Raw genomic sequence first — 14111 nt, 5'->3', positions numbered from 1 at the left:
GACACAAGGGGGCAAGTAAAAAAATCTGAGATGACCAACCGAGATGTTCATATTGATAAAAACCTGGGAATAAACTGTGTTACTTTGCGAAAGCCTTCCAGCACATCTTTCATCTTCTCATAACGACGGAAGAGATCGGCTAGAGACTTCTCCACAGAGTTAAGGTCAGCCAGCGCCTGGTCCTTCTCCATGATGAGCTGCTGGATGGTGTGATGGGAAAGAGATTTCTCTTTCTGGTCATCTTCTGATGGACACACATAGAGTGGATGCAGATAAAGAGTCTACTAGTTGAAGAATCTGCTGTTGTGGGTAAAAATACTGTTAAAAGACCCCAATCAGCACACAAACACACACACACACACACACACAAACAAAAGACTTCTCTGACATTTTTCACAATATATCTAAATGTATTTGTGGTAGTATGATTCAACAAGATGTTTTACTACACTATATGAGGATTTCTGATAAACCAGTGTAGCATGCAAAACACAAAAAGCCACTGAACAATGAGAAAAGAAAAACAGAGGCAGAACATCAGAGTGGCCTCAAGACCTTTCAGTGTTAAATATCAATGTGCCTACACTATTTCAGCCTACAAATATCCCTTTCATTTCCCATCGATGAGCAACTCGGTTAACTCACCAAATCTGCATGAACGACTTCACAGCCATTGCCAGTCATGGGTGAAGTGCACGTGTTCATGTACAGATTTACAGTGTAAACTGTGTAATTTTGCACTTTACATGAACAACAACAACAAAAAAGTCATTTTTTTAAAAAGGCATCAGATTCAGTCCTATTTCTCTTTTAAAAACTAGTCTGAGCTTACAGTGTGAAAGGCAAAAAAAACCAAGAACCAAACAAATGAATGAATGGCTCTGAATGAGATGAAGAAAGTGAGCACAGCTGCTCCCCTCTCTGATGGACGGATGGAGAGATGCGAGCTGACACAAACAAATGAAAGACAATTCCTCGTTACTCACCTGGCATGCCTGTCAGGGTTATCAAATAGTAAGGGGGGCAAAGATGGGAGCAGAACAGAAAAGAAGGGACTGTGTTAAGTCAAGCTGGGAGGGCAAGACACGTGACAGAGCCGTGTTAGACATTAGCAGAGGCAGACTGTTCCTGTGTGCGACGGTGCTTTAATGAGAGTAGGAAAAAGAAAAAGCTGGTCGCAGTGAAAGACAAAAAAAATCAAATCTTCGGGGATGTTCAAAGGTGGAAAGGAAGATGTGGGTGAGAGCAGGAATAATGCAGGAGTGTGAGCCTGCGGTGAAATTTAATGAGTCCAGAGAAGCTGAACAAGAGCGGGCAAAGGAGAGTGCTGTCCCCTCTGCTGACATGAGGATTCAGTTCACGTCATTCAAATATGAAAGCAAACACAGAGAAAAGCGAAATTGTTGCAAAGGATTGAAAAAAATATTCAAATAAGATTCAAATATCTGTGATCGGTAGCACTGGATAAGGCCTCACAAGGACCTTAAAGCAGATCAGTTTGCAAATGAACGAGTGTGAAACAAAGTGGCAGAGTACGAGAAATGAAAATAGCTGCTTTAAAATAAAATTTGCATGCTTATGGTTACATGAACTCACCTATCATCTGGGCAATCGTCTTCTCATACTCAGCTACAATTCTCCTATGGATGAGAAGTTGCAAATCTTCAGTATATGTCACATAAAAAATAAAAAAAGAAGAAGACTCTCCTCACATCGAATACCAAGAAGTCTATTTTTTTAAGCTGCAAAAATTCCCATCTCTCCCTCTGACATGTGCAACCCGCCACCCGCCTGTTGTTCGAACCCTTCCAGCAAACACCTGTAAGCTACTTATCGCCGTCCAGTTTTACAGTAAACGCGCCGTATTTAGAGGAAATGGTGAATTTGGAGCTCAAGCTCCAAAATTTACTGCACAACTTTTCAAAATCAAATTAAATTTCTGTTGCTTGAAGTGTCTCGACACTACAAGCAAAAAAGCAATAGGACCCAGAACGAAGCTTCGTCTTTTTAAAAGCAAGTTTCCAGAGGTAAGAGGATTGATTAGCCATGCCTTCCCCTTAGCCTCTTAGCCTCTCCTTATCCAAAGTCTAATCATTCAAATGAAGTAAGCTCCGACTTATCCACACTAACTGAGCAGCAGACAGCTGGACTTGCACCCGCCACCTGCTGACACACAGTAAAGTTTCTTTAGTGTACATCTTTCCCTGAACCCCAAATGGAAGCCATGAATTTAACTAAGCCATGAAACAAGTGTAGCTACTGCTATTTACGAGCTCAGTTAGTTGAGCATAACCTAGGATATTTTCTCACATACAAGTTTTTAACAGTAAAACCTCTACATTTACATCACATGATCTCCATCTATTTATCTCTACTCTCTGCTAACAGGACGAGGTGTTGATTTTTTTAAATGGCTATCCAGTCTCCCGGTAATCATGGCCTTGTCTGACACCTTAAGCGAGATAAACCGCTTGAGAGGTTCGGCAGTTGATAATGGGCGGAGTCCGAAACACAGCTAGGTGTTAGATTCATGCTTCAGTGTCTGCGTGTGGGACCCTGGTGTATGAAAGCGATAACAACCCAAGGTGTCTCTTCTTACCTCATCTCCACCACTTCCTGTCGACTCTCTTCATACTTCCTCTGCCACTCCAGCACTTCTTTCTCCTTTGTTACAATCTGAGGTTGGTGACAAAATCATTTCATTAAGTGTGAGATGCAGACTTAAAGGAACAAACAATGACTTACGGAGGAACAAGAAATATTTTCAGGGCACCTCCTCTCGTGCAATTCCCAAAGAGTGGTCCAGTTCTCTGGGCAAGTGGGGACTCTCCCCTTCGATGTAGCTGGCCGTGGTCCTAGAGTACAGTGAGTTCTTGGACACGCCGCTCTCTAGTGAAGATGACACGTCTCTGTGCTGCTTCCGGGAAGCAAAGGAGAGGAGAGAAAGGAACGCAAGCATAACCTGTTACCAACGAGGCTGTGGCAACCGCGGGACACCCTCGCCCTCAGGGTCACTCGCACATTCTGGACTGAACCAAACTGCTAGCCAGCCTCAAACTATATCAAAATGTGCCACACAGCAAAAACAATACAAAAATGAGGCAAGCCAGGGATGTTCTTGAAGACTTGGTCAGCCGCTACATGATTGGATGAAACAGTCTTCATTGCCACAGTATTAGCCGTGTTATTGGCTGATGCTGGCCCCAGCCGAGCAGTCATGGTCAACTGCTCATTGAAATAGCTTGAATGTGATTGGGTCCAAGCAAGACAGAGGGGAAGGTGGGCAGCAGCTGATAGTATACAGGAGAGGGAGGTTAGGGGGAGCAGATTGGGCAGCGAGGGATAGATATGTTAGTCTACTGTTAAAGCATGTTAGAGCATCGTTAACAGGTCTTACCCGTTGTTCCTAGAATCACAGGATTTAACTCATTTTTTTTTTTACAGCTACAGAGACTGTAATGTGATGTGGGCTAAGGTGAATCAGAAAATCTTCAGGGTTAATCATTAGAAAGAGTCAGACTTTGGATCTACAGTATAGACACTACAAACCCAAATGCATCTCCAAGTGTCCGTTGCAACCTACGACAAAATAAATAAAAGCCCCCTCACTTTATCATATTAAAATACAGTTGTTCTAGTACCATGTTTGGTTCCCTGAAAACTCTGAAAGGGATTTAGCTATCCTTGGTAGATAGGGATTACAGGAGGATTTGATGATGGGGGGGTCACAAGAGACAAGGAGAGGTCTACCACTACTTTGGAAAGAGTTAAGTGTTTCGTCTGGCTGTAGAGCTAATTGCATTACTTCTCTGGACAGAAACGGTCAAGTACATATAACAATAAACATCAGTCACATACTGATCAGGTTTTTATCTACCAATACAGAAAAGTTCAGGTTCAGAAACCTTAAGGAAACAAATCAAACCTGTGGTTCTTTGGTAAAGCTGCAGCAAGAATCCCCTAATAAAAAGCCCCTTTTAGTAAATCATCCTGAATCACATGTTAAATAAAGAGCTTTTTTCGTTTAGTAGGCGAATGTCACAGACTTTTCATTAACAGCACTGACTGTACTGCATGGGACAAAACATGCAGGATTCAGATTTTTAACGATAATCTGCTTTGTAATTGTTTTGCGAGGAAAGACTCACGTTTATAAAACCTCAACGATGCACCTGCAATACCAAATACCATGAACTAAACACTCAAAATGTGCACTCTTGTTTAACTACTGAAGTGAGAGCCAGGTTTCAAGTTGGAGATGAGTTACCATGGTAACCCAACCTCATCTGAGATGCACAAAGTAATGACTAAAAAATAGAAAAAGGAAAATAAACTGGATTGTTTAATTACTGCTGCCTTACTCATCACTGAGCAATGTCTGTTGTGTTGTGGGATATGTTTTCTGCTGGCACACCCTAATAATCCTCCAGAAATAGTCTGCACGTCAGGTACTACACAGGTAATGCAGAGGTGGTACAGATGTTTTGGACTGGCCACAAATCACACATTATTTCAGCATAATAAATAACACATTAGTATGCAATTTCAAACACAGACAAGGTGAGCACACTGAAATCTAACCTCTCTTTACACGAAATGCCTTAATTGTAGATTTAATGCTAATAAAAAGAGCCAAAAACACAAGTTGAAGCCACATCCCTCAAAGACAGAAAGGACTGATTATTAGATGCACAAAGGCTACAACAGACATACTACATAGCTGTAACTGCACAAAACAGCTCACAATGAGCTTTTGGTAGGCAGCAAATTAATGGACTCTCTGTAACTTATGGATCTATTAGACGTAGACGATCTAGTGGAGTCTGCAAGAATTTGGATGGCAGTTTTGGCTTCACAGTCCAGTACTAGGAGGCTAAAGTGCTGAATTTCAGCTTTAATTGGAGTGCAATTACCTTCAAACTCTATGAATAATAGCGTTTATAGCCCTTATCTTGGTTTTACAAAAAAGTAAGCTATAATTCTTAACCAGTGCAGATGTGAACACCTTTAATCACCTTTAAAGCTTATATTCAGGACATTAATCCGGTATGCTGGCATACTGAGCCATTAAAAACTATGTGTTTATGATGAAGCACTTGGACTGTGCTATGGGTGGACGTGAACACATCACAGGGGGAACTATGTTGCTCTTACTTTGAGTAAGGGTGAACCGTTGATATTCCACCGCCGAGTACTGGGTTTCTTGAGACGAGACTGTAAAATGCGTGGGACAACAGAATGAGACATGGAAGGAAAGACGTAGGTGGGAAGTGCGTGCCCTGCTCCAACTCTTGCAAGAGTTTAAGTTCAGCACCTGCCTCAGAATTTGGACCAGCAAATTCCCAGGTACTACTTACCCTGCCTAAAGCTGTTTTGTTAGTACTGTTAGTCATATAGATGGACCAAATCCCAAAACAAGAATGTGACCTGGGCTTTGGGGAGGTGATCATGAAACCTCAACAGATCTGCAGAGTAATATGTAACTCCTCAGCTGCCGAGTCTAATGTGAGACATTCCCAGTCACATTCATGCTGACGTAAGTCTCTCATGAAACAGGCAACATGCATGTTGCCCAACATGCATCACAAAGGCAAGGGACTAAGACGGCACAGCACTTGGTTCCTAAGGCTTAATGGAGCTCGCTGGTAGTCAGGATGGGAGCTGGGACGCATCAAGCCATGTTAGAGTCCAATGTGGGGACGCGGAAGGTGGCGGGACTGTGGATGCAGCTGTACAGCCACCATGTTGATAAGGCCATGGGTTCACAGTCACACTCAAAATGGTGTGTATAAGGGGAGGGAGAGGCAGGCTGAGAAACACTCATGCACACACACACACACGCGCACACATGTGCATTTCACACACACCTGTGTTTCGCTAATCCCTCATTCAAGATGCATCTTTTGCTCTTGCAAACACACTTGCTCACCCACACACACACTTGCATACAGCAGGTGCAGGCTGACTCAGCGCAGTACCTGGGGGGTTACAGTGGAGAGGGAGGGGCACTGAGAGATGTTTTTGGCTACCTGCAGAGCCTCTATCCTCAGGGCAGCAAGCACCAGCTCCTCCTTGGCCGCACACATTGGGGGGGCCGAATTTCAGTGGTAAGGGAGGAGAGGTTGCAGCCCAAGAATGACAGAGTAAGAGGGAAACACATGAAACTTGAGTTGAGCTGCCATCTACATTTTATGCACCAGTAATCTATTTTACCCAGCAAGCTAAACAAAAACTGCAACTTATGGAGGAGGAGGAGGAAAAAATGGGAAAATGAAAAGGCAGGATGTAACACAGTGACACAATGGGGAATAATGTTTTGTACAAAAAAACACACACAGACAAATATCAAGGCCCAAATATGGGTCGGCAAATTTATCAAGTAGGGTCTTGTGTGGTTTCTCAACACACCTGCAGTTTTTGGGCGAATGCTGTGGGGTTGGTCTCAGCCAGGTCAGGCTCCAGGTACTGCAGGGGGTCGTCACACTCAGACAGCCTGTCTAACAGGGGCATGGCCAGGGCTGGCGCAAGTGCCTCCACGGGGCCCTGGCTAGGGGGCTTCGAGGGCACCAGGAGGAGTAGGCAGAGGGGGAGGGAGGAGGGGGCAGGGGGACAGCATGGCAAAGCAAGCGCTGAGATTTTTTTTTGAGTGGCAGCACTGGGAGGTGGTTTGCTGAATCTGAGCTGGGAACCTAGTGTGGCTGACTGGCTTTTCATTATCAGTGACAAGGATTTAATGAGAATCCCGGTGACTGATGGTGTTCACTTTGGAGGGCTGAGTCACAGCCTATGACGAAGCATTTACAGCGTGGCACTGTCTCCCCCTTGTGACTAAACAATAGCATGGTGCAAATGCTCCGAAATCAAAAAACATGACAGTTTCCCCTTAAATGATAATGACTAGACATGAGTGTAAATTACATTTATGCACAACAAATTAACTGTAATTAAATGTCCACAAAGGCACTTGACTTACCTGCTCCTCCATCTCGGTGCTCTGTGTTCGACTGAGCACCTCGCTTTCTCTCTTCCTGCCCTTGTCTGCAGCAGAGCCCTCGGGGCCAGGCCGGGAGCTGAGCACCGGTGTCTTCATACCTGCTGTAATCTGGGCCTCCATCTCTTCAAAACTCCTGCACAGAATGAGAAAAACCCAACAGGAGATGAGGCGGGGAAAGGCACGGCATGTAATGTATCGTAGATGATGGATGGCAGCATTAATGAAAACATTGCTGAAGGAGCTGAAACGAATGCATTATACATTATTTGTGGTGTACACTTAGCACACACGAGAATAAGAAAGGGACTGAAAAATGCAGTGTAAAACTCCCGTAGTCTAAGTTAACAAAACCATTATGTAATACAGCAAAGAAACAAAGTTGCAAGCGTAACAAGTAAACTATTTTACCCTGTGCAGGGGGAGCTGGGTTCAGATCCATGCGCACATGTATTTTTGGTTAAGTTGTCAGATACTGAGTCCAACTTCAAGTACAAAGATGGCTTCTTTGCAGACGGAGGCTAAAAGACACACAAGGTTAAAAAAAAGAAGAAGCCTATCTACTTTTAAAGGCTAAAATATCATATAGCACACAAACAATGTAAAATAAATGTTATAAATACTAAAAGTGGTGAGCATAAGACAAGCTCAAATAAAATCTCTCTATAATATTAAATACTCACTGGGGAAGAGGAGCCAATCTTCTCCATGTACTCAATTTCATAGTCTTGTACTGAGAGGGAAAGGCAAAACAAAGCATTAGATACAGTAAACAAAATGAAGAGACGCATCGGTGGTGTGCTGAGCTCTGGTTTGACGAGTTCAGAGGACGAAGCAGGGCTGTTTGTTTTCCCATCTCTGACCCAGATGGGGTGAACCAGATAGCCTCTGGGAAGCGTTGGCTCTTGCGTAAGGTCAGAGGGTAGTACAGAATTGGGCCAGCAGACTTATATCGCTGCCACAAGAAAAATCAATAACACTGCAGTATGAATACAAGGTAAAGTTTCTGATTCGTATACAGTATGTAAGGGTTTATCCAGACACAAGCTCTGAATTACCGAGAGTTACAGAGAGTCAGACAGTTATGCCTCACCTGGAGTTTCCTTAGGAAGACTGTTCTCATTAACAAAGGATGTAAGGTCGCACGGTTGAGGAAAGTCTTGCTGGTCAGAGTTTAAATCTCCATCCATATCGTGCAGGGCTGCCCACTTATGACTGGTGGAGGAGGCTAGTTTCTCCTCATCTGTGGCATGGTCATCCTGCTGGTGAAGGGAGGAAGGTTCATCTGTGGGTGTAAGATCCTGCCACACGAAAAAAGGCGGCAGAGAGTGATGAGAAATGCACATAGATAAAGCGGTAGAGCCAAGCGAGATTGCATATCAGATACGTACCTGTGATGGGTCAGATAAGGGTGATTTCTTTGGCGACCTCTTCACTCTGAAAGTATTACTGAGGGGATATAAAAAGATCCACCGTCAAACTCTAGAGTCAATCATTATCTGTATTTAATTCTCCATTTGCTGCACATTTATATAGCATTTGTGTAGTCGCAGATGCTAAAATGTGAACTAGTTGGAAAGACTGGATTTTGCATAAAATCATCATTGCAAAAAACAATAATTTGCATAGTTCATTTCCACATGTGCAACAGTGCTGCTTACTGTGTTTGGCTGAAATGGATAGAACAGTGAAATGCTTCTGAAGAAGGCTGAATCTATAGTTAGTAACTGGACAGTGGAGAGTAATGGAAAATTAATATTATGTTATGAGCAGCTTGGTTTTCCTACTTACACCGAAGATCTCAGACAGTTTAGTGATCAGGATGATGAGGTAAACAAAATCTACTGTAGCTTAATTATTAGAACTTTGCAACAACTTTTAGAAGGAATTATCCAATTTTACACTTACTTACACTGTAAATACATACAGTCACATGCAAAAACAAGTTTTCACACGGCTCTATGCAATTTTCTTTTTTCTCTGACTTTATCAGTCTCTCACATTGTTGTGGAGGAAATTTGACCCACTTTTCTTTACAGTGCTGCTTCAGTGCTCTCACTTGCTGATGATCGGTTAATCAGGTGCATTAGCAGCACCTGGCTGCTACTTACCCCCTTAATTCCTATCAAAGCAGTAATGATGTACTTAGTTTTTCACAGTACTGCATAGACCCTGTGAATACTCTTTTTAGATGACTGCATGTAATGGATTACTTAGTCTGTAAAATTTCTGGAATCGTTGCAGATGTTGCACATTTTTATGCTCAGTGTTTAATGAGTGCAATGCATGCCTGAATAAATAAAAGGGCTATGTATCCCTGTAAAAATATATTAAATAGCAGTAGTATAAGACATGTGGCCTGAGCCAAATTTGCTGTAATTCACATGCAATAAAACATACTGTTGACATTGTACATGTTTTTTTTTAAGATATCTGGGTTAAAATATAAATATTATCACTAAGTTGTAGTTCATTGCATTAAAAGAAAGGTAGCTTCTTATTGGTCCAGCCTGTTTCAAACTGTATGTGATCTTGGCACACGCTGATACACTGTAGCTTTCGTTCTTTCATCAATAGCAAACAATGAACACCAGAGGGGGCACCAGCACCTCCTTTGTTAAACACTTACAACTGGATACAGATGAAAAAAATTATTGCAGCTACTTCAGTGTAAAAAGGGAAAGCAAAAAAAACAAAAGAGTTTTTCACCACTATCCATCCATAAGTCCATAGAAATATAGCATTAATTTACTAACTGGATCTTCTACAGGAGGGATTATGGGTGATTTAAACTGGCATGGATACTCCAGTTAAAATGGGTAGGTTTCAAACAAGTTTCAGTGATTTAATAGCGATTGCATTGAAATGATTTTGATGTTTCTGTTAATAGGGACAACAGGGCAACATGCTGGTTCAAAGAGGGCCAGATTGAATTAGAGGGCAAAAAGGGTGGATGGCTGTGTTGTCCCTGTACTTACAAAAAACAACATAGAGAAGACACACCCCTGGACTTCCTGTGACATATGAGAATACACAGACACAGGTGACAGACAGACAGACAGACAGACAGACAGAGGACACTGGCAAAACTGGCTAGAGAACCACATACAAACACAGACTAACCTAAAATCCTCACAGACTGATGCAGACTTTTCTGTGAATAGACAATCCTCTGGTAATACAGAGTGAACTTACGATTTGATGGGAGTTTTCTTCTTCTTGGCAGGTTTGTTCTGGTTCTGGTCCTCTAATTCCCCGAGGTTGTCATTGTCATTTTCATTATCATTGTCATTGGATGACAGTTCAAATGAGGCAGAAGTCTTAGGAGGGGAATTGGCCAACTTGTTGGAGGTTTTGAAAGGGTCTATGGAGTCATCAAAGTTATAAGGCGGCCTGGATAGTTTGGGCGAGTTGGTGATACTTTTCCTTGAAGTAAATGGATTCAAGTTTGGATCTTCGTACTTGTCGAGTTCAAACGTGTAAGATGCTTTAGTTGCCGGGATTTCATCCTCGTTGCTGTTGTGAGTTGCCGGGGGAATGTTGTCCAGCTGCTCTGTCTGTGCTGGAGGCGCCTTTTTCAGCCCCAGCTTTGGTTTCCTCAGAGGCATCTTGGCACCTGGCTTCTTGCCTAGCTTCTTAGGTGGAGGAGAGGCCTGATGCGATGCCTCACCACTCTCCTCGGAGTAGTCAAACTCCAGTCTTAGTGACTGACGCTTGGGTATAATGGGCTGCTCCTCAGGATTCGTGACTGGCTCTCTAATAGGAGCGGGTGGACTGGGGTGATGTGGTTCCTCAGATGGGATGGGGGGACTCTCTAGAGGGGTGGAAATGGGGGCACACACAGGTTCCTTACGACCCAAAACAGGGGAATTGGCAATTTTACTACCTCCGGTCTTAAAGGGGTTGATGTTCTCAAAGTTGTCTGGATCCCATTTGTAGGAGCCACTGGGAGGGATGGGAGATTCTTCTTTGTCTGCTTGACTATCAGGGAGGGGTATCTCCTCCTGGCATAAAGGTAAGGCAGGGACAATAAGGCTCTCCTCTTGGGTGGTATGATTGGTCTCCTCTGGCAGGGGAGGAGGAGTCTCAACACGGGTCTTTCTGGCTTTTCGCAGCGTTCCTCCAGGACTCGGTGTTGCAGAGCCTCCCTCTGTTTCCTCCTGAGCCTGGAGAGGGCTGGCCGTTCGAGGTTTCGCCTTCTTCTTAATTTCTGGGGTGCTGCTGGATGAGTCTGGCCTTGGGCTCTCTGGGTTAGAGTTCTGTCTGAGAAGAGGCTTTTTCTTTACAGACCCAGGACGAACTTTCTTGGGCCTGCGGAGTGTCCCTGGGGCACTCTCAGTGCCTACACTGAAAGACTCGGAATGTGGACGGAAACCTCCTGAAGCTGATCCGTCCAACGGAGCAGAACTATCTAGTTCTCCTCCCTGGAGGCTCAGAGAACGGGTTAGAGTGTGAGTCGTTGATTCTGCAGCAAAAACTTCAATGTTATATGTACCGCTGGCAGCGATGGGCTTGTTTTCATCAAAAGCATTTGACGCAGAATGGCATGGTAGTTCAGCTGCAGTGAAGTCAGATGTAGGATCAGTGACTGAGGTGTCTTCTACTGCAAAAGGAGATTGAAAGATGTGGAACATAAGACAAAGATTTCAAGAGTCTAACTAATCCAACCATTAAGTCAAACACAACATGTTTTTTTTTCTTGCTTGTTTTTTTTTTCAAATCAGTGAAAAATACCAAAGATGCAGTTAAACATGCATGAAATCATATTTTTGCAAGGTGATTGCCAAAAAATTATTAGCCAAAAACTTTGGAAATCTCAGTATTGTGTGTCAGACACCAAAAAAGAAACAAATTTAAGTGCACAGACTGTCTACATTCATTTAAGTGTCTAAAATGAGTGTCTACAGTGAAGACCCTATCATTGTTTGGGGAGGCATTTTAGCCTCTCTTGATAATCTTGTCAAAATTGATGGGATTTATGAATACAGAAAAATATGGTCAGATTTTGATCCACCATACAGTACCATCTGGTAAGCATCTGAACGGCAACAGCTTCATTTTTCAGCACAAAAGCTTTGCTAAGAGAGTTCAGGCTGTGTTGAAAAATAAAGATGGTCACACCAAATGCTGACTAAGCTCAATAGAATTGTAAAAACTTTATTTATTCCCATCTGTATTTGCACATATTTAAGTAAACTGTCGCACCTATTTCCCACTTTTCTGAAAAATATAAAGAAATGAGGGGTGGCTCAAAGGTTTTGCACAGTACTGTAGATTACGGTAGAATTTAACTGCTCTGTGAGTGTCTGCGTGTGACACTTTAAACTCTAGAGATGGACGTGTCATAAATAATTCAATGAATGTCTCAACTGGACAGAAAAGCATGAAAAAAAACACATAAAAGTGTCCCCAGAGCTGTAGCTCTGAGCGCTGTAGGCTGTCACAGCAAAAACAAATAAGCCAGTTTTAAATTACAACTTCATTCCACTAGGTGGTGTAACAATCCATCCAGTAACAACACTTTTTTCAACAGTGAAACAGCTTAAATCGGTATAAAACTAAGCAAAGATCATGAAATAATTGTCCTGCTGTACCTTTCTCATCAGATGTTGTTTGCTTTATCTGAGGCTCAGCTGGAGAAACAGCCTTCACTGGAGTTGTAGATTCAGGGGTCTCAAAAGCGCCATCAGAGTCTGAGCTCCTACGATAAAAGATGAGGAAACATTAAGTGAAAGGTGCTGTGAAGCAGGCCGATACCCGCTGGACTATAACGACCCGCATCAGGCTCATTAACATAAATATCCATCCATCTCAAGAAAAAGGTGAAAGATAATATCATCACGAAGGACAGAATTATTTTCCAGTCGTGCAGCTCTAATGTTATTCTTTATGTCACTGTATGTTGGAGGTATTTTTAATCAGAGGCTACACATTTTATTACGAGCTTGCAGTACATCATGTGGGAACAGCAATAAGAGTATTTCCTGGCATGTGTGATGGTTTAAAATAAATAAAAAAGCTCCAGGCTATGATGTGTTTATGTTTTCATTTCTAGGTGCTCCAATGAGAATGCTGAATCTGCAGTGAGGTGACAGATAACGACACGCCTGAGACAAAGCATTACCTTACATAGCACACACTAAGACTCAAATATACCAGAAAGCCTCAAGAGCCTTGATGAGATATGAGAGCTAAAAAATACAGGAAAAACACAGGAAACACAGAAACCCCTGAATTAAAACAATGAGAAATTAAAGCTTTCTGCATGCAAATAAAGTCTTTATATCTTATCATTCTCAGCAGAACACGCTCAAGTACACAAGTGGCAGCGAAGCTGGAAACATAGCTTGGCTACCCATCTTAATGCTATGCTGATCAATGGATTATCTGACGGTATATGACTCCGGTCCCCCATCCTGTCTCACCTCTGTCTGACCGGTTCCCCGGCAGCCCTGATCATGCTGTCATGACGTGAGCCCCAGGAGAGACGGCGAAGGAGCCCCAGAGCCGGATCAGCGTCTGGGCTGTTCCCGTCTCCTGCCCCACCCAGCAGAGTGTCCCAGCCCCATCGAGCCCACTGCAGTGGAGACAGAGCCTGCCACGCACTCACTGCCATGGTTGCTGGTGGGCTGCACCTCTCCGCACCACAGAGCTACTGCCTGACACACAGGTAGGAGCCCACAGATAGGATCCTGGATGCAGCCTTCCCTCTGCCTTCTCTCTTTCTCTCTGTCGTCTAGTATCCGGATCTCTTTGTGTCTAATCTACAGTCCTTTCACCTGCTCTTCTTTGTCATCTGTAGCCATATCAGTTTGTCTCCACTCCTGTTCAGTAGGAAATGCTGTCTCCCAATCTAAATGAGACCGTCTGCAGAAGCCCACCTCCAGCAGTACACTATATTCTCTCTCGCTCTCTCTCTCTCTCTCTCACTCCTCCATCCCTCTACCCCTTCCTCCTTTTTTCCTGAAATACTTTGCTATATCCACACTGCACAAGTCTAAAACACACCAGCCAAAGCCCTTGTGTTAAAGCTCATTGTCTTGGATTATATATTATACTGTACTACAATAACACCACTCCAACTGGCATGTAATATATGTTACAGCACCCTTTAATCTTT

General features: G+C 43.2%; 1 protein-coding gene across 11 annotated transcripts in view; it reads right to left on the bottom strand.

The window, feature by feature from the left end:
* Positions 1-14111, bottom strand: part of tacc2 (transforming, acidic coiled-coil containing protein 2) — a 47234-nt gene that overhangs the window by 4245 nt on the left and 28878 nt on the right. For 4 of the 11 annotated variants that reach the window (XM_031732053.2, XM_031732058.2, XM_039621582.1 and 1 more), the window contains 14 exons: positions 12586-12692; positions 10187-11594; positions 8383-8440; positions 8085-8292; positions 7675-7724; positions 7403-7512; positions 6974-7127; positions 6409-6555; positions 5979-6071; positions 2774-2914; positions 2600-2676; positions 1597-1640; positions 987-995; positions 84-244 (listed from right to left, as the gene is read on the bottom strand). In XM_031732053.2, the coding sequence (XP_031587913.1) occupies positions 84-244; positions 987-995; positions 1597-1640; positions 2600-2676; positions 2774-2914; positions 5979-6071; positions 6409-6555; positions 6974-7127; positions 7403-7512; positions 7675-7724; positions 8085-8292; positions 8383-8440; positions 10187-11594; positions 12586-12692 (2767 nt within the window). Of the gene's footprint in view, positions 1-83; positions 245-986; positions 996-1596; positions 1641-2599; positions 2677-2773; positions 2915-3549; positions 3580-5154; positions 5215-5978; positions 6072-6408; positions 6556-6973; positions 7128-7402; positions 7513-7674; positions 7725-8084; positions 8293-8382; positions 8441-10186; positions 11595-12585; positions 12693-14111 lie in introns of all 11 variants that reach the window. The other 7 variants (XM_039621584.1, XM_039621591.1, XM_039621583.1 and 4 more) reach the window with 6 other exon arrangements.

This window comes from Oreochromis aureus, linkage group 13, assembly GCF_013358895.1.
Source record: "Oreochromis aureus strain Israel breed Guangdong linkage group 13, ZZ_aureus, whole genome shotgun sequence".
Classification (NCBI taxonomy): domain Eukaryota; kingdom Metazoa; phylum Chordata; class Actinopteri; order Cichliformes; family Cichlidae; genus Oreochromis; species Oreochromis aureus.
Note: the sequence above shows the minus strand (reverse complement) of the source record. Positions and strands in the feature narration are given on the sequence as shown.